We start from the raw sequence: 18668 nt of genomic DNA, 5'->3' as shown, positions 1-18668 counted from the left end.
TCAATACTGATTGTGTGTACCCAAGACAACTGATTCGTTACAGCGAGAGTAAATACTGGTAACCTTGTACCCTTGGCCAGGGAGTCGTCAAATACATGTACCGGTATTCGACGACTCCCTGCCCTTGGTCATAGCATAATAGCCCATGACATGTACATACCGGTATGTATGCATTGTCGTAGGTATGGCAGCCGGCCTAGCTGCCCCATTTATACTTTCGGGGTGTCTTTATTAATACTAACAAATATAGGTAACGTTAGGTAGCCCACAGTATAGTGTAAAAGCAGAAATTTTCGGTGGTGTTTTATTTTCGGTAACTTCGGTGCCGACAATTTTTACCGAAAATGAAACGCACCGAAATTTTCGGTACAACCGATACTGTATACATGTAGTACTAGTACACCTACCTGGAGAACGGGTTTTACCGAAAATTTCCCGCTACCGAACCGCCGATTTTGGCGAATACCGAAAATATTACACCACCAAAAATTTCTGCTTTTACAGTAGTAGCCCACCGTGACTTGCAATAATGTACTTGTAAATCCACGCAGGGCTACAAGGGTAGACAATCAGACTACACACTGGATTTCCTGAAATAAAGCTAAGTCTGGCCATGTCACCGCGAACACGCATGTAGATCTACGTAGCTACACATGAATTATTTACCACAGTCCAAAGGTCATTATGCAATACATGATGCTACCTGTGCTCGTACCCGAATTTGGCAAATAAGCCCACTACTGGTGTAACCGTTGTTTGGTCAGACGAAAAAGACATAGGTGCTAATACTAGTAGTAGCTACAAAAAGAAGTTCTTCACTTCAGATTAGCGGAGCAGAACGCAGTACCACAATCACACTATTGTAGTTAGGTCCTCACTGCTGATTGGCTTTCCTGTACATGTCCTTGTGTACCAGGGCCAATTCCTACCCTTTCTTCGAAGTGAAGAATCTGAATTATTTTGGTGAAATGATCATGCTGGGACCCTGGCGACTCTGTGTTCCAACAGCTGGCTATGGGAAATCGAGGTTTCCGTGCGTCAAGTTCTTCCTTGCCGTGCACTCCCAGCACAAAAGTGAATATGTCCTGATGAAGACGGCCGACCTGACGTGCAGCGACGCTCCGGCTGCTCTGAACATGCTCAGGGCGGAAGAGGCAATTCTGAAGCATCTGCACAGCCGCAGCGTGACCGGAATCGTCCTGGAGCACGGCCTTTACTACAGCCATGAGGACGAGGAAGACAACGAACAGATGACTGGGGCAGCGACTCCCGGAGTGGAGAAGATGGTCGGCCTAGCTCTGACTAACTACATTGCCAGCGATTATGATGTGAACTCTGTCCATTGGACAACGCTGTGGGATCTTGTGGGTGAAAGCCATGTGCTCGGGCAGCTTGAGGAGAAGGCTTCAGTGCAACTCATCAGGCGCATCGCAGCGGTACTGTTAGCAGTACACGAGGTAAGGCGGGATCATTGTGCAAAGTCCTCACAGCCTCCAAAAATGTAGAGAAGGAGACAGGTGTTGCTCCTCTGTATAGCTGCAGAACTTCCGGAAGGAGTACCCCTGCCCTGGGGTTATGGCGACTTCAGGTTCCCTTGACAGCATTGCGAATCAACAGTTACATTATACAACACAAGGTGGAATGGACTACTAGTAGGGACTTCAGACCATTTTTTCAAATCGGTTTTCTGTGGCTTATGTTTTGCTTTTTGGATAGGTTAGAGCTCCCTGAGGAGTTTGGTCTATAGTTTTTCTAAATCGGACAAAGGAAACTAAAGTTACAAGCAAAATAGTCATCGCCTATCACCGGATTTTTCCGACAAACGTTCCACACATTTGAGATCAGAGAGGTATGTCAAGCTGAGAGAACCCACTTTCCTTAGCAACGCATAGCAACCGCACACCAGATCCAAAAACATCTTGATTCTCCGCATGAAATAGCTGAATAGCATGGTTTACAATGTAGTGGTTAGTACATAACAGGAGACATTGATAATACAGTCCTGAGATACATGTAGCTTCGGACTGTTGCCGTGACTGTTGCCGTGTTGGTGTCAAGAAAAAGAATGATCACGGAAGAGGCACTGACTAAGCTCAACATAGACATGCACAGGATATTGTATTGGCTGGAGTAATCGTAGCACGCACATCAGCAGAGATACAGCAAATAGCAACAAGAATATACAGCAAATCTCCCAGTTCGGCACTCTTTCAGCTATTCTTGCGGAGCTCAACCAGATCGAGCATAACAGCATTGGAGACAAGAATCGGGGCATGGACCGAAACAGCCAAGAGTAATTCAATTTGTACACCAGCATAATTTAGCGCAGGATACTTCTCGCTGCTTTCCATACTGTGACTATGGCGGCGCTGCACGGCAAAGTACAAAGAGGAATAATGCAAGAAATAGGTCTTCTGGAAGGTGAAAAAATTACTTCTATCTAGACTAATTCGAGGTCGTAGAATACGAATATCACATTTTCAAGAAGGGGACCCGGACGGATCATATAGTTTCTCACCTTTCCCTTCCATCCGCATACGTATCTCCGTCAAAAATGAACGTAACAGCTCCATTCTTGCTGGTCCCAAACGAAGGCAAGCTCCAACAAGACGAACCGAAACTTTCTCCAACTGTACAAGACTTCCTTCATTTCGAAAAACGATTCCACATTTCTTTACACGACTTGACATATGACCATCACACGATTTGTGCAGGCGTCGATTTGCATGCTTTTGGGCCATGAAGTCACGTGGTCTGAAGTCCCTACTACTAGTATGCTACACATGAATGTACAGCTAGCTAACTACGCGTTCGCTTCGGAGAAAGAGGTGCGCAAGCATTTGTTGAGCTGCTGCGGAAACTTCGAAAGTAAGTTTCAAATACTGGCCGCTCAGTGCTGTAATTGTCGTCGCGGCTCGTGCTTTTCGACCTGTCTTTTAATAAGTTCGTCGAAGCGTCTAGAAGAGGCAGGCTCAAGACCAGCTGCCATTGAATTTTGGTGACACTCCAAAGAAAAGTGTAGCCACTAGTATCGAAGGTAAAACAAAGAGCGAGACTTTGAAAATCATCTTCAAGTTCAACGTCCCATCATCCAATAATCAAAATTTCTCCGAACTGGGGACAATTATGACTGAGACAAGAAAGATGCAGGAAGCCTGCCTGATGGAACCGACTGTACAGAGACAGTGGAGTCAACATCGGGCGGATCAGAGTACAATACTACGGACAAATATTGCAGACGAGCTGCTGGAGAAAGTACCAATCAGCTATTCTGCTGCGTGTCTTCAATAATGTTTTAGCTACAGAGTGTTGAAAATAGGGGTACTGAATTTTCATTTGTATAGCAGCTGGCATGTTCAAGTACAGGATGCAATGCGTGTGGGCTGTCCCGATAACGCGAACACGTGAACTTGTTATACATGCTTTTTTATGTCATCATTTCGTCATTGTGGGTAGGGTGGGAAAAAATTGAACCCCCCTTGGGAAATTCCTGGATCCGCCCCTGGAGTGTGCCCCGAGAATCCTTGTCAACTAATTTTACTTGCGAATTATTGTGACTTTCACTGCATGCGGCTACTCTATGGTGTGTGAAAGGCCGGTGTGGTAATGCTTCAACTCAGCCTCCACGATGTAGCCTACAACATCACCACCGAAGAGATCAGGCTCACAAACTTCTCTCATGCACTGATGGTGGGAGACAAGGAGCTCGTCGATCTTGATGCAGATACTCTGCAAAGCATCACAACACCTCCCGATATGACTGCAGGTAAGAATGTATTGTTTGTAGTCTTTGCGGATTTACAACAGTACCACAGCGAGCCATAGAACGCCACAGCTAACTGCACTCTGCAAGCTAGCGGGAATGCCATTTGATTAGCTACTTGCTGATGTCTATTCAAACCACACAGTGCTTGTTGAGTGGCAGATGGTCCTCATATCACTCTCTTCGGATGTGCTCGTGTGAATCGCTCTGCGTGTACCATTTACCATGCTTGCTTTTGCAGACATGGCTTACCCTGTTCGCAAAGCCGATGTCTGGTCGCTGGGTTTGATGCTGCATAAGATAATCAGCTGCAACATGCCACATGAGATGGAAAATGCACAACCGCAAGGTTTGCACGGTGTCGCCGTTCTGGACAACGGTTGGCAAATTCCTTGGTAAGCCAGGACCGCCGGAAGCAGTTTTCAATTGCTCGGGTCGTACCACAGTCTTTCATACTTTGTGTGTGGTATAGCTGGGACATATGCCCTCCTCAGCAGTAAACATGCGTTGGTAGCTACACAGTTGGTCTGTTGTTATCCTGACCAACCGGACTGGTTCCAGTGGGTCTGTAAGCATAGCCGGCAGTGGCCATCTAAGTTAAATCCATCTCGATAGGCCCCGTAGGGAATATTAGGCCGTGTACTAAATATTAGTGCTGAAACGATTATATCGATTACTCGTTACTTACTCGATAAGAAATAGATCGAGCGGTTATTTCGATTTTATCGGCTAAATGAGTAGAATGGTACTTACGCTCGGTACCGGGTTTCCCCCCTTTTTCTGGGGGGGGGGGGGGGGTGCACAAAGCGTGCATGCACCGAAAGTGTTGCGAGTACGACACGAATATGTACATGACTGTACACTAATCTCTTCCAACATCAATGTATGTGTAAAAGTACAAGCGTGATCTGAGAAACATCGACACGATCACCGTCGCCGTCTTTTCAGCTGACTACTTTTCTTACATACAGCATGCAGGACTGGCAGGCTCAGTATGTGTCTACACTAGCTGCAGGGGCTGGAGTTCCCTCCACGTGCGAGTAGTCTTGAGCTAAAGACAGTAAAGTGGTCTTCAGTTTCGTGTTTTCCGTTCTGTCGACGGTTCTCGAATCAGTTTGCTCGACGACAAGCTAGGCCTGGCGTTTAGGCCTATTTTGAGCATAGATAGGAAAAGCAACTACATGTAGTTACTTGTTGGCGCGCCTCAAGTCAGCTCATCTGTCGAAATCCACCGATCTGCACCCCTGGCCGGCTTCTCTGACTTCATCGCCGGAGTCAGCGAAGTCACAGGCGAAGGGCACCACCAGCTCTTGGGTTGCAACCGGTGCGTCGCCTCTATCTTGTCTGTATTCGTCTGGTCAGTCCGAACAGCTGACGGACTTGTTGCGGGATCATCGGATCTATGCACCCGCTTTCCGTTGTTGGCGATGTTGGACTCGTAAAAAATTTGAAATTCACAGAATGTACATTGTCATTGTACTGATGTAGTTACAATAATAATCGTTTAACCGATAAGCCGATCGTTATGGTATCAGCTAAGCCACTAAGGAAAAAACGTAATCGTTTCAGCACTACTAAAATATATCGATTTTTACAGCAAGATTTTCCTGAGAATTTGAGGCGGATGGGAGGGCTATACTGTACAAGCAGAAATATTCGTCTGGAATTTAATTTCGTCTTTTTCAAAAATTCCGGACTAATATTGATTTGTCGAGCTTTTCAATACACTCTTATGATCCATGGACGAAATTTACAACCGGACAAACTCTCTTTCTTTGGAGTTGGACGAAATTATTGACCGACGAAATTTTCTGCTTATACAGTATACGGTAATACCAGTGATATTTTTAGACAAAAATCCTCAGGCTTCAATAGGGCTCTATGTTCATTGGACAGAGCCAGTAATGCAATTCTCACACAGCAATCATGCAGCTGTCTGATGAGCATTATTCAAACATGAAACTCTGAGTAACGGCAAAAAAGGACTTGGTTGCACCATTGCTGTGTGAGAATTGTAATGTTTTTGTATCTTCTTTTACGCGAATGACTGTGAAGCGGCTGTTAGGAACCCCAAACATGCCTTCTTTCCTCTCTTTTCTTTGTTTCCGTAGCCATTGAATGAGAGGAATCCACGTGCTGCATATGGTCACTCATGAGCGGCATATTGCAAGGCAACCTTTACTAGCATGGGAATAAGGGAAGGGAATAATTTCCAACTTCTGACACACCGAAAGGAAATCCATTTGGCTGACAATCTTTTTTTGTGTCTGCACTCATTTGGCTCCTAGTGTAGGACCAGTGCTTAAGTAATACTGCATGACATCAAGAGTCCATAAACAAGAGTATGCAACTGTGATCTCTTTTCTATGGGCCAGGTGCGCGGTGCGCTGCCTTCATCACATTCAGCTGCAGCCTGCGCACTCCGGAAAATCGAACACCACACTTTCCCTCTGGTTTGAAATGAGCTTTCGTACGGAATTGGGGTTCACGCGCCAAAATTTAGAGATCGCGTAGGCACTCGAACGAATCGAGCAAAACGGATATGCTCGTACGAGAAATGGTGGGTTTGAGCATGCTTTCAGAGCGTGATGGAGGCAAGTTACGTAATGAAGGCAGCGCACCGCGCACGAACCCATAACCACAGTTCCATACTCTTCTTTATGCAGTCTTGATGACATGTCCAGTACTTCAAGTAGTGCTTTTCAAGCTTATACTAGGTTATAGTGCCTGTAGTGCAAGCTTTGGTCCTCCTTTTGTTTTGCTTTACTGCCTACATCCAGCGAGCCAGCACTTCACCAGTACACTCGTAACTTCATATCTCTCCTCGGATGGCCTTTCCATGATAGCCGTGCAAGTAGTGAAGAAGCATTCGCCATCGCAGAGATGTGCACGACATTCTTCTCCCGCATGTAGGTGAAGTTGCAAGAGAGAAGCTTACACACCCATGCTTTGAATTATTATTTTTCTCATTTCCTTTGCAGTGAAATTCCACACAGTAAATCTGCAGTCCAATCTTATAATAAGTGGTCCCGTGGGCTTTGACTGAATTTAGGCCCAACAAGGCAACAACTCACTTCTAAACCTAAAACTTTGGGGTTTGGATATGCTTTCCCTTATACTTGGCCAATGTGCATCTGTCCTAATTTGTAAAACTTGGCTGAATTTGTAAGTTTTTGGTCTTTGACTTTCCAACCTGAAATTATGGTAAAGAAGACTTGCACAGACATTGCAATGCAGTACATGTACAGTTTTTGTCACTGTATTTGCCACTACATCTGAGATGCCAAAACAGTAAGGGTGACAGTTTTTTTTAAATGAATGCACTACTGCACGCTCTTTTCAATTAGCGTAATGTACCGCAAGAGCGCCCCACCAGCTCGTCCTTTCGTGGTCGCATTGTGGAGGTGGTGTCCTGTCTGTAGGTTATACGACACGAACCATGTACACACATTGCACGTTGTCCAGTCAATCCGTACTGAATTTACCTTCAAGCGGACACGAGCTCCACACAAAAACCTGCTAAGTGTGACCTTAGTACACTAAGGTTCTCACACCGCACACACTTCGTTGCACTCTGCCATACGATTTTCCTTTCCATGGCTGTAAAATCAAGGTGAGGCGCTCTGGTGGTACTTTATGGTACAGGTGGAATCCTGATAATTCGTATATGGCTCAATTAGAAGTTTCTTCTGGGACCGATTTCTATCAATACGATTTCCACATAACAATTTCTGATAATCCGAACCTCAAACACATTTTTTTCTGATAATCCGAACCTCGAACTATGTCCGGTTACTTAGAAGTCCCACGGAATCCACTTACATAGAAAATGTGTGGGGTTTGTGCTGATAATTCGAAGTTAGCAAAGCATAGTTCGAAGTTCACTTTATTTTCTTCAAATCAGTTTGGTTTTCAGCGCAGATAGTTCAGTGTCCACTAAATCTGTGTCTGAGGTGCGTAGTGCAACTCTGCATGTCAATGCGAGGATTTTTGACATAGATAATGTGTTGTGGGTACATGTTTGGATAATTAGAATATCCAGATATTATAAATAATTATTAGAAGTTCGAATCCTGGTGGTGACAGTCAATTTTTTCAGTCTTTTCCCCTTTGTGCCGTCTTTCCCTCAAACCAGTGAATAGAAGTTTTCCCTGGCATTTTTGGGTTGGAATTATCAGGATCCCACCTGTGCTAGTAACTTATTGCAGAACGTTGACCCTGGCTTCTATAATTAGGTGTGGGTTCCATTGTGTGTGTGTGTGTGTGTGTGTGTGTGTGTGTGTGTGTGTGTGTGTGTGTGTGTGTGTGTGTGTGTGTGTGTGTGTGTGTGTGTGTGTGTGTGTGTGTGTGTGTGTGTGTGTGTACATCATGACGCAAATTGCTCTGATTCTTGTGACCATTCCCCGGTGCAGGGCAGGGGAAGGCGCGGAGCATGACGAAAGTGCTGATTACGGTGAGAATGAAGACGACGAGGAAGAAGCCCGCTGCTTCACTCAAGGCGACGACCACCAGTCAGATGGTCTCGACATGGAGGAGATGATGTATCAGATACTGGCTCAGCACAGCTACATGTAACTAAGTGTGCCGGTCCGTGTGCCGGCTGTGCGCCACAACAGTAGAATGCACTAAATCCACAGCAGTGTTAATAGTCGCAGTCGATGTTCTACCAACAAAATCCTGAATGTCTTCATGGACCCATCATGAATGTCTCTGGCATCTACCTGGACACTGTGGTGTCACCTGCTAGTACACCTGCGCCGCCCCCCCCCCCCCCCCCCCCCAAGTTCAAGTTGCAACAACATGTGAACCACGATTATGAATTTATGATAGCGATGCTCAGAGCAATCAGGTATTTTCTGCTCCATCTATAATACGTTCGTGTGTAATAATCCTTATGCGAGAACAAACCACTAAAGGTCCAAGCTATAAAAAAATATCAAAAACAAGTTGACGGATCGCAGCTTCTCCTGTTCTTTTGCATTGCTAACCATGTAGATCTACTAGTGCTCGACCGGCCATAGGCAAGCATCTGCGAAGGATTGATATTCGCTGCTCCTTGCTGATTGGTAGGCCCACTGCCCCGTGACCTACTCAGTGTGACTTCCAAATCCCCACGTTAGCCACATACCGGTAATATAATCTACATCGAGTGTCAATATCGAGCAGTGCTTTTCAGTGTGTGTGTGTGTGTGTGCGTGTGTGCGTGCGTGTGTGCGTGAGAGAGAGAGAGAGAGAGAGAGAGAGAGAGAGAGAGAGAGAGAGTGAGAGTGAGAGTGAGAGAGAGGGCCGGGGTTGTCGGATATCTTTAAAACCATTGCATTATGGATTACCTGTTACTTGTCCTCACTGGCCCAGTGTTCAGTTTATAGTAACTTTATACTCTATTGCCATCGGCCGTTGTTATCTTCAACTCACTGCCGGTGGTGTCGTAACATTGGAACGCTTCAAGGGCTGCCAGCCTCCTGTTGAGAGCCACCCACGTGTGATGATCTGATCGTCGTGGGAGCTTGACCATTCTCCATGAGGATGATGCGGCTGCCACTCGGCCAAGTCTGTACGGTCATGTGGTTTCTGCTTCAAAGCCAACTTTCACACATTGCACATGCCCACTTCTACAGGAACCGCCATCCCCACCAATACAAGTCATATTTCCTGGCCCAGTTTATGGCTACATCAGATCAGGCAGCATACAATCATGACTAGACTGTATGTCACAAACAAAACTACAAAAAAAATCAGTACTGGGTGCATTTTTGCGTGAAACCACAAAAATGTGTCGTATGATCAGTGATTGCACCTGCAGATATTTTATGGATTCAAAAATTCATACAGAAGCAAAAACATACACAACACACAGTCAGTCCATGAAAGTGTGTGTGTGAAAATGGCGAGCCCACTGGAGGCTCTGAAGGCCAAGTCGCGCAAACGCCGAGAAATTCTGGCTCTCCAGCTTGGCGTGGATGATGCAGACGGATTGACCAAGGCTTTGGCAAGTCAAGAAGAACGAGCTGAAGCCAGAGATGTGCTTCCTCCTCAGAAAATCCCCAGACTCGCCCCTGATCGGGCAGTAGTGAGTTCTGAAAGCGACGTGGGAATACGTGGCAATGAAGTGGCTAAAGGACCTGATGGAGAACAACATGCCCAGGCTACACGAGTGCGGAGGCGATCGTCAGAGGATGTAGAATTATCAGAAAAAGTCTACACTGATTCCTCAGCTTTTCTGAAAGGGTACGTGTATTTTAACATTTCCCACATTTAATTGATGCATTCGCATCGCATTATGTTTCATCAAGAGTAGATAAACAATAGTGTGCAACTCCGCTTCTTCTGCACAATCTGCAGATACCCCGGCCCACGGCGGACATTTTTGTTGACGTCACCTTTTCAGAAAACACGCACATTTTGCTGCAGAGCAGTGTGAGAGCACCTGCTGGGCACCGGCCTTGTAATGCAAAGCCCAGCCAAGTGCACGAGGCAAAATTCCCAAAAGACTCACAGCGCGTGCGTCATGGGAGAGATTACGCCAACAAGAATCCCGCCGTAGGCCAACCCATCCGCGAGTTGCACACTCTTGTTTATCTACTCTTGATTTCTTCAACAATGGATTCTGCCCAGAGAGTCGTATAAACCCGGGAGAGGAGGACACCCACTGATTTCTGAGGATTCTTTTTGGCTGAAGCCTAGTTCACATTCGACGAACACTGACGGAACGGGACCTAAGAACCTGTCTGGAAAGCTAGGCTGGGGAGAGCTGTAAAATTGTGTACGATTTGTACAACATGACATGCAGCAGATGTTCCGATGGTCAACATCGATCTGCGTGAGCCAAAAAGCATGGCCTGTGGCGGGTTATCTATTGGCCGCAATTTCTTGTATTTTGTGTACTTTCCTTTCTAATTCAGGTGGAATCCTGATAATTCGAACCCCAAAATGGCAGGGAAAACCTTTACTTATCCAGACATTCTAATTATCCAAACATGCACCCACAGCATATGATGTATGTGAAAATGCTCGCATTTTCACGCAGAGTTGCGCTATGCACCTTAGACACAGATTTTCGCGGACACTGAACAGGATAGTGCAGCCTGCTCCTGCACACTGAACTGCCTTGTACAATTTGCAGTCAACTTCGAACTATGCTTTGCCAACTGTTAGCAGCAGAAATCCCACACATTTCCGATGTAAGTTAATTCTGTGGGACTTCTAATTAACCGGACATCCCCAGTTCAGAAGTAAGGGTGAGGCTTCTTGCAGTTTCATTTAGAAGAAAGGCATTTGAGCTGACGAGCTCGTTCGCATCACTCTGCAAAAACACTGAACACCGTTTTCGTATATCAATTTCAGCAACGTTCAAGGTTCGAATTATCAGATATCGTAATGGGAGATTCGAATAGACCTTATGCACGTTGTACATATGTACGCAGTTCTGTACTAGGACCGTAGGTGTGTACAGGCCCGGTTGGGTGTTCATTGTGTGCTATGCATTCGCATTTGACCAATTTTAGCCTCATAATTAATGGCAAACAATCCCTTTTCCAGTTTCTTCACTTTGGTTAGAACTAGCAACTAGCTAGATCTCAGTCAGAAAAAAGTTTTCGTATGAAACGCCTTCAGCCGATTTCTTAGTGGGAAAAGTAGAAAACACAATAGGGTGCTGCGCATTCAATACCCAACCGGGTCTACGGGATTCTACGAGATTCTACGAGATTTCGTGCATCCGTACAACGTGCATAAGGCTTATTGATAGAGATCGGTCCTAGTACCAGTTTGTCCAAATCGAGTCAGCTACATCTCATGTCGAGTACACGCCTGAGTACCTCAGGTTTCATAACCTTTTTGTTTGTTTGTTTTGTGGCCCCCTCAGGACTCATTCAGAGAACCCTCACAATGATTACTGTCAACATTTTGTCGACACACGGCAAAGGCCGCAGAACTTTATCCGAGACCCGTCGATTGAAGAGCGCTTCGCCGAGTATCCCAAGCTTCACGAGCTGATGAAGCTGAAGAAGGAGCTGCTTGTCCAGCGGGCAACGCCGCCCATGTATCACAAGTGTAACCTTGAGGACTTTGACTTTGTCTCTCTGGTAAGCAGCACTTGTAATGTTCCGCACTGGTATCTGATAGTGATGAGAGTTTTCAAAAACTTTTTTTAAACCTTTTTTCTTTCTGTTGGATCCTCTGACATGTAGTGTACCGGTACGAGGTGATTTGGCTTTTTTTAACATTTGGCATTTTTTAACAAATGTGTAAAATTTGCTTTTCTTCTGGCTGTTTCTCTGCTCCGGATGGCTGTATCGAAACATGGGTGGTGGCAAATGAGAGCCAGTTTATCGTAGATCAACATTGACCAGAAAATTTGGTGCATATAATTTAATTCTCCCTGCCACGTTGGTATAACTAGTGGTGGGTGCTTTGCCATTTTGTGTAAAATGTGTAAAATGAGCCCCTGAATGGACGAGGAGGGCAGTGAATTGCTTCCGCAGGGCCTTTGGACGACGTCAGGCCGTCTTGCCATCACTAGAGACAGTAATGAAGAACAGTAGGTCACGGAATACACTCTGTGAGAACGAAAACATCGCTGCGATGCTATGCTATCTATCCAATTCCACCGTATAACACAGCCACTAGTTACAAATACAAAAACACGGGTTTCGCAGCATACAATGCAGTTCACTCCTCTGTTGATAGATTAATTTCATCCACTAGCAATCCTTGAAGTGATATCTATCAACTTCAGAACATTGATGACCGAATATCCCAGTTTGTGATGCCATTTTACAAATTTGTTAAAAAATGACACACCAATTATTTGAATCCTGAGAATACAATGAAAGTAGGACATGATTCAAGACACTTTCCAAAGTGGAATCATTCCCATTTTTGGACACAACGGGCATGAAGGATAGCACTTCCACTTGCAACAATTCATTTGGACGTAGCTTGTCTAGAAGTGACTGAAAAAACGTCATTTTACAACCATGTTAAAAAAAGCCAAACCACCCCGTACACACGTTTTGTCTCGTAGAAGTAATGTGTGCTTCTACAAAATTACCATGGACCATTTTGAGTTTTGGGGATGTTGGTAGTTTTCTAAAGCCTTAAATTGAAAACTCTGCTCCACAGCGCCTCTCGCCAGCATAGTTACTGCCTGTAACACATGGACTTTCTCCTTGCTTCCCTCTCTGTGTGTTTGGTACTTGTCGCTCAGGACATGCTGTTTGATGTGATCCTGATTGATCCCCCTCTGGAAGAATACCAGCATCGAATGTCTGGATTGCGTCAGCGTGCCTGGAGCATCGAGGAGATCATGGATCTGCCCATTGAGCACTTGGGTGGCATTCCAAGCTATTGCTTTCTGTGGTGCGGCGCGTCCAGTATGCTGGATAAGGGACGTGACTGCCTCAAGAAATGGGGCTATCGGTGAGTCGTCCGGGTCAAGTTTGAGGGCCGAAATGTCTGCATCTCTCTCTCTCTCTCTCTCTCTCTCTCTCTCTCTCTCTCTCTCTCTCTCTCTCTCTCTCTCTCTCTCTCTCTCTCTCTCTCTCTCTCTCTCTCTCTCTCTCTCTCTCTCTCTCTCTCTCCCTCTCTCCCTCTCTGTCTGTCTGTCTGTCTGTCTGTCTGTCTGTCTGTCTGTCTGTCTGTCTGTCTGTCTGTCTCTGTCTGTCTCTGTCTGTCTCTCACTCTGTGTGCGTTATTCTGTGTCTTTGTTACCCTGTGCTCTTGATATGGCAGACGTTGTGAGGACATCTGCTGGATCAAAACTAATCGGACAGCTTCCAATGACCCCAAGAACGACCACCTTGAGGGCGCCAGCATCTTACAGCACGCCAAGGAGCATTGCCTGATGGGTAAGGTCATCATCAGGTGGTTTTTTCTTACTTTTTTTCTAGATTTCCATTGTTTTTTTTGTAGGGGATTCGTACAACTACTCTATTTTCTGTACGCCGTGGAAGTTGGACATTCCAACACTCATTCAGTTGATCCAATGGAGTCACCTTTTTTGTATCTTCACTGTTGAACCCAATCTTGGGAATGGACTTGCTATGAGAATTGGGCAAAAGAAATCGAATCCGATTTTGGCTGAATTTGGGTCACCGCCATATTCTTTTTCGGTCTGAAATAGGATTTTGGACCAGCATGTTTATACATTTTATCGATGTCAAACCCTTCTGCAATAGGCAGAACGTGGATGAAATATTTTATTGAGGTCCGCGTTTCAAAGGAATTGTCCTCAATACAAAGTGGAAGAACTTTCCACATCGGACTGACAACAAGCTGCGGACACAGTTCTGAAGAATTCTAACCCTAGTCCATTTGCATTCAAAAGAAACACTTGTCCGTGACGTCTTTTTTCGAATTAATTAACTGCAGGCATTGTATTCACTACTAGTAGTTGAGGGAATGGAAAAAAGAAAAAAAGTCTGAAGAAAAGTGACTGTCACGACCAGGACTCAAGCCAGAGACCTTCACTTGGGGACAGCGATGCTCTAACCACTGAGCTATGGTGTAGCTGTCATCCCAGCAGAGACTGTTCAACATTTTCTCCAGACTTCGAATCGTCATTGTGAACTTTTTTTGTAATACTATGTTGTGCGACATTGCACCCACCGTGACACATTGCGGACTGGTTGTTGAATGGCAATACATTTGAGTAATTTGTTTCTCTCTCCTTGTCTACAGGCATCCGAGGTACGGTGCGTCGGTCGGTCGATCACCATTTCATTCACGCCAACATGGATCTCGACCTTATCATCGGCGAGGAGCCGCCTCTGAACAGCACAGAGAAGCCGGAGGAAATCTACAGCATCATCGAGAACTTCTGCCTGGGCCGCCGTCGTCTCCACCTGTTTGCATCCGATACCACGTTGCGGCCAGGTCAGTGGATAGTTGGTGGCTCTGCAAACTGACTTTTTTTCCCTATTCTGGCGTTTTGCTAACCCGTTATCCAGTCGGCTGTTCCCAGTAAGATATGGTACTCTACTCCCTGGTGGTACTAATGAATACCATTTGTACGTATACTGTATGTATGTTTCCAGGATGGCTTAGTCTCGGTCCCGACCTCACCTCTTCCAATCTCAACCTGGACCTGTACCGGTCGTTCTTCGAGAAGAACGAGGACAAGGTGCTCGGCTTTCATCAGGAGATTGACAACCTGCGGCCGAAAACGCCGCCGCCAAAGGCGCAGCGGGACAGCCAGTTCCGCGACAAGGGTGGCGCCGGCGGCGGCGTTGTGGGCGGCAACATGCAGATGCCCCCACCACCGCCGGTGCAGCCGTCCACACAGCCGCCACCACCGCTGCCGCCTGGCCCCATGGGCATGCCCCTGCCGCTTGGTATGGCTCATCATCCTGGCCTGATGCCACCACCTCCACCAGGAGCAGCAGCAGCACTTGGTCATATGGCCAACCCAGTGTGGCGACACCCTGGTCCAATGTGATGTTAACTGGTAAGACTTACATTGCATTGCTTTTGCATCATTTCTGAGCTTGTAGGTACATTTTGAATTTTTTTCAGCGAGCCACCAGGTCCAATACACATCTCGTTTGTACGATTCTCTTCCGGACACAACACGGTGTATGCTGATTTTTCTTGGCACCATTTTAGGCTCCTAGTCTTTCTTTTATAGTTGTTTCATTCACAGTACTTATATTCAACGACATGTAGCTCTGGGAGAAAGATAAAGACGAAAAGAAGAAGGTTTTTGATTTGCCATCGATGCTGCTAATAGTGCTCAACCTCTGAAGTGTGCTGGCTTGAGGTTGTCGACTTAGTGCCTCGTTTGGTCAGCTGCTAGTGCAAAGAGACAATGGTGCATTTGCTATCAAGGCCCTGGCAGGCCATCGTGATGCTATGTGATTGTGTCGTGGTATCCACCGGAGGTATGGGAGGTAAATGCTCAGAAGCCCCCGGCACGCTTAGGTCAGCATGATAGTATGCGGTCAACTGGAGATTAGCAGAACTTAACTGGGCACCATGGGAATCAGTTCTGTGTGGTTGATGATAGGCCTTTGCGCAGTCTGTGCTATATCCTGCACCTGCCATATACATGCCTTCCATTGCAGCAGGTTGCTGCGCTGTTGCGCGAGAGTGCTGTAGGGCGCGTGTATGTGTTGTAGTAGGCGGAACTGGACTGAACGCTTTGGGCTGAACTCTAGCAGGCTGCATTTTAGCAGCAGCAGCAGCAGCAGAGTTGACTGTGGCACTGGGCTCTGCGATAACCATTTCATTACTCCTTGCAACACGGTTATACCCAGTACTGACTTGACCACTGGGAGCTCGTGATGAGCCGATGGTATTATAATTAGATACAGATGCACATAGTGCCAATACTAGTTGATCTTCCAGCGACATCCAACTTTGAATTTTGGGACGCAACTTCTTGACATTGTTGTAGCTGAGCGTCAGGTTTTCGAATTGAGAAATAGTGCTCTGATGGGAATCCCCAGATTTGAGCAGCTTGTCTATGGGGACGATAGTCAGGCTAACTTGCCATTGTGTGAGACCCAGTGATATACGCTTCTCCTTGAACTTGGCGGCAAGGTCATACAGGTCAGCGCGAATTTCCGCTGGTATCTGCAGTAGCACATTGGACAAAGTGTGACCGCATGAAACACGTACTGTTTGTTTGTTTAGCCAAGCACAGGAGGCAGTTGATATGGCGAAAATACTCACTGAGATGAAGGAGACTTTTAGACCCAGCACTTTCACTTTCATACTCACCATTCGGATAAGAAAAGGAGACCCTCGGAATATCGTGCATACTTAGGGTGCGTTCTTAAATTCTCTCGGAAAAGTTGGAGACTCCGAAAAGTTCAAGAGCTGTTCTTATATCCTCTCCGACTTTGAGGAGGCTCTCCAAAGCTCTCCAAGCTTCAGAGGTGGTTGAAACTTGGAGATTCCCGCGGTTTGGGATCAGCGCATGCGAACTACGACTAAAAAGCCACGTGTTCATCATGAGTGTACGCATTTCCCTTTTCGCATACACACACGTGCATACTACATTCATCACTCAAGATCGCGGCCACTTTGGCGCTTCATTTTGCTTGACATGTGCAAAATATCTCCGAATTCTTCGAGACCCGTTCTTGAATAATCCCAGTTTCTTCGACTTCTCTTTTCTTCTTCTCCTAGAAGCTAGAGAATATAAGAACGCACCCTTAGTGTGCGTTCTTACATTCTCTAGCTTCTCCGAGAAGAAGAAAAGAGAAGCCGAAGAAACTGGTATAATTAAAGAACGGGTCTAGAAGAATTCGGAGATATTTAGCACATGTGGAGCGCCAAAGGGCCACGATCTTGAGTGCCACGGATGTAGTACGCACTGTGTGTATGCGAAAAGGGAAATGCGTACACTCATGATTAACACGTGGCTTTTAGCTGTAGTTTGCATGCGTCAATCCCAAACCGCGTGAATCTCCAAGCTTCAACCACCTCCGAAGCTTGGAGAGCTTTGGAGAGCCTCCTCAAATTCTGAGAGGATATAGGAACAGCTCTCGAACCTTTTGGAGAGTCTCCAACTTTTCCGAGAGGATTTAAGAATGCACCCTAAGAGAAAGTCACAATAAGTAACTTATAGGTCCTCTTCTCTTTTCTTTTTACATACTTAGAGCAAAGAAAGGAGCATATGGTTACGATTTTAAAAGGGTGACTGTCTACCACTGTAACTAAAATACTATAATATACAGTCAGAATGTGCAACAATTATTTTATTATTGGCTCAACATCCGAGTTTAGTCTTGCATACTTCACAAAAGTTGAGGGAATGGAAAAAGGGAAAAGTCTGAAGACAAACTCGACTGTCACCACCAGGACTTGAACCAAAGAGTCAATTTGTCGATAATCCTTTGCTACAGTTGCACAGATCAACTCAGACTCTAGGCCTATCAAAGGAGGAAACTGAAGCCTTTGTTTGGACTGAAATTCCCATTAGTGCAGCTGTTGAGTTTCCCAAATACAGTGTCTGCATGACTGTGCATCCCGGCCCTACGTTCATGTACCATAGAGCAAAAATAATGCCGTGACAACACAAAATTACACTACATTATGACTTGTGTAATCTGGTACTGTATATCACCTTATTTTCGGTGTTGTAAAATTTCGGTAAAAGCCAACCCCTGACCTTTCGGTGTAAGGATAAATTCGGTATGCATGGCACCAAAAAAAAACAAAAAAAAACAAAAAACGCTCTTGCACTAATAATAATTATCTCCGCCAAGGCCAAAAGGCTCCACATAATACCGGTACATGTTATGTATGTACAATGTACTACCGGTATACCAGTATACAAGTTAATTTTTTTAATTTGACAGTGATTTTCATGATTTTTACATATTTTTTGGTATTTCGGAAAATTTAGGTGTAATGTTAAATTAGGTGATCCAGGACCAGTACCGAAGTTACCGAAATTTAAATTACACCGAAATAAAGGTGTTATACAGTAATCGGCACAGGTTCTCACTTGCTCAATATTTCAGAGCTGATTTCAGATTTTTTTTAAAGACTCCTGATTAATTTATAACGCTCAATAGTTGGTATGCTGAGGAGCTCTTACAGAGCGAAACAGTTGCTGTCCACAGATTTGAGTATTATGCTCCCTAGCAGTCAGCAATGTCGTTAGGTTGAGCACTCTCACCTTAGCGCCTTAGCGCGAACCCTTGCCGCTCGCCTTGTGCAACGCTCACTGCTCTTGGAGCATTTCGAGCACTCTTGGCGGGGTTTGCAGCTCTTTATAAAAATGCTTTGCTTCACGGAAACGTATTTCATTGCGAAGAGCTGCGCTTCGGTCCTCTGAGCTGTGCTGAGGAGCTCTAACAGAGCGAAACAGTTGCTGTCCACAGATTTGAGTAACGCTCAATAGTCAAATGTCTTTTTGACTAAACTGCATTGTCAATTTGTCATGCAACCATTG

The 18668-nt window shown here is 45.6% G+C and overlaps 2 protein-coding genes across 2 annotated transcripts; both read left to right on the top strand.

The window, feature by feature from the left end:
* Positions 1-800: 800 nt before the first annotated feature.
* Positions 801-8536, top strand: LOC135807062 (uncharacterized). The gene is made up of 5 exons (XM_065321145.1): positions 801-1457; positions 3595-3766; positions 4005-4158; positions 6544-6672; positions 8176-8536. The coding sequence occupies exons 1-5, from the start codon at positions 900-902 to the stop codon at positions 8336-8338; spliced, it is 1176 nt and encodes a 391-aa protein (XP_065177217.1). The 5' UTR covers positions 801-899; the 3' UTR covers positions 8339-8536.
* A 1066-nt stretch (positions 8537-9602) lies between these two features.
* LOC135804824 (N6-adenosine-methyltransferase non-catalytic subunit-like) lies at positions 9603-16144 on the top strand. The gene is made up of 6 exons (XM_065318782.1): positions 9603-9991; positions 11628-11847; positions 12972-13183; positions 13496-13611; positions 14444-14638; positions 14800-16144. The coding sequence occupies exons 1-6, from the start codon at positions 9648-9650 to the stop codon at positions 15198-15200; spliced, it is 1488 nt and encodes a 495-aa protein (XP_065174854.1). The 5' UTR covers positions 9603-9647; the 3' UTR covers positions 15201-16144.
* The last annotated feature ends 2524 nt before the right edge of the window (positions 16145-18668 follow it).

The sequence above is a fragment of the Sycon ciliatum genome, chromosome 1, assembly GCF_964019385.1.
Source record: "Sycon ciliatum chromosome 1, ocSycCili1.1, whole genome shotgun sequence".
Taxonomy (NCBI): domain Eukaryota; kingdom Metazoa; phylum Porifera; class Calcarea; order Leucosolenida; family Sycettidae; genus Sycon; species Sycon ciliatum.
Note: the sequence above shows the minus strand (reverse complement) of the source record. Positions and strands in the feature narration are given on the sequence as shown.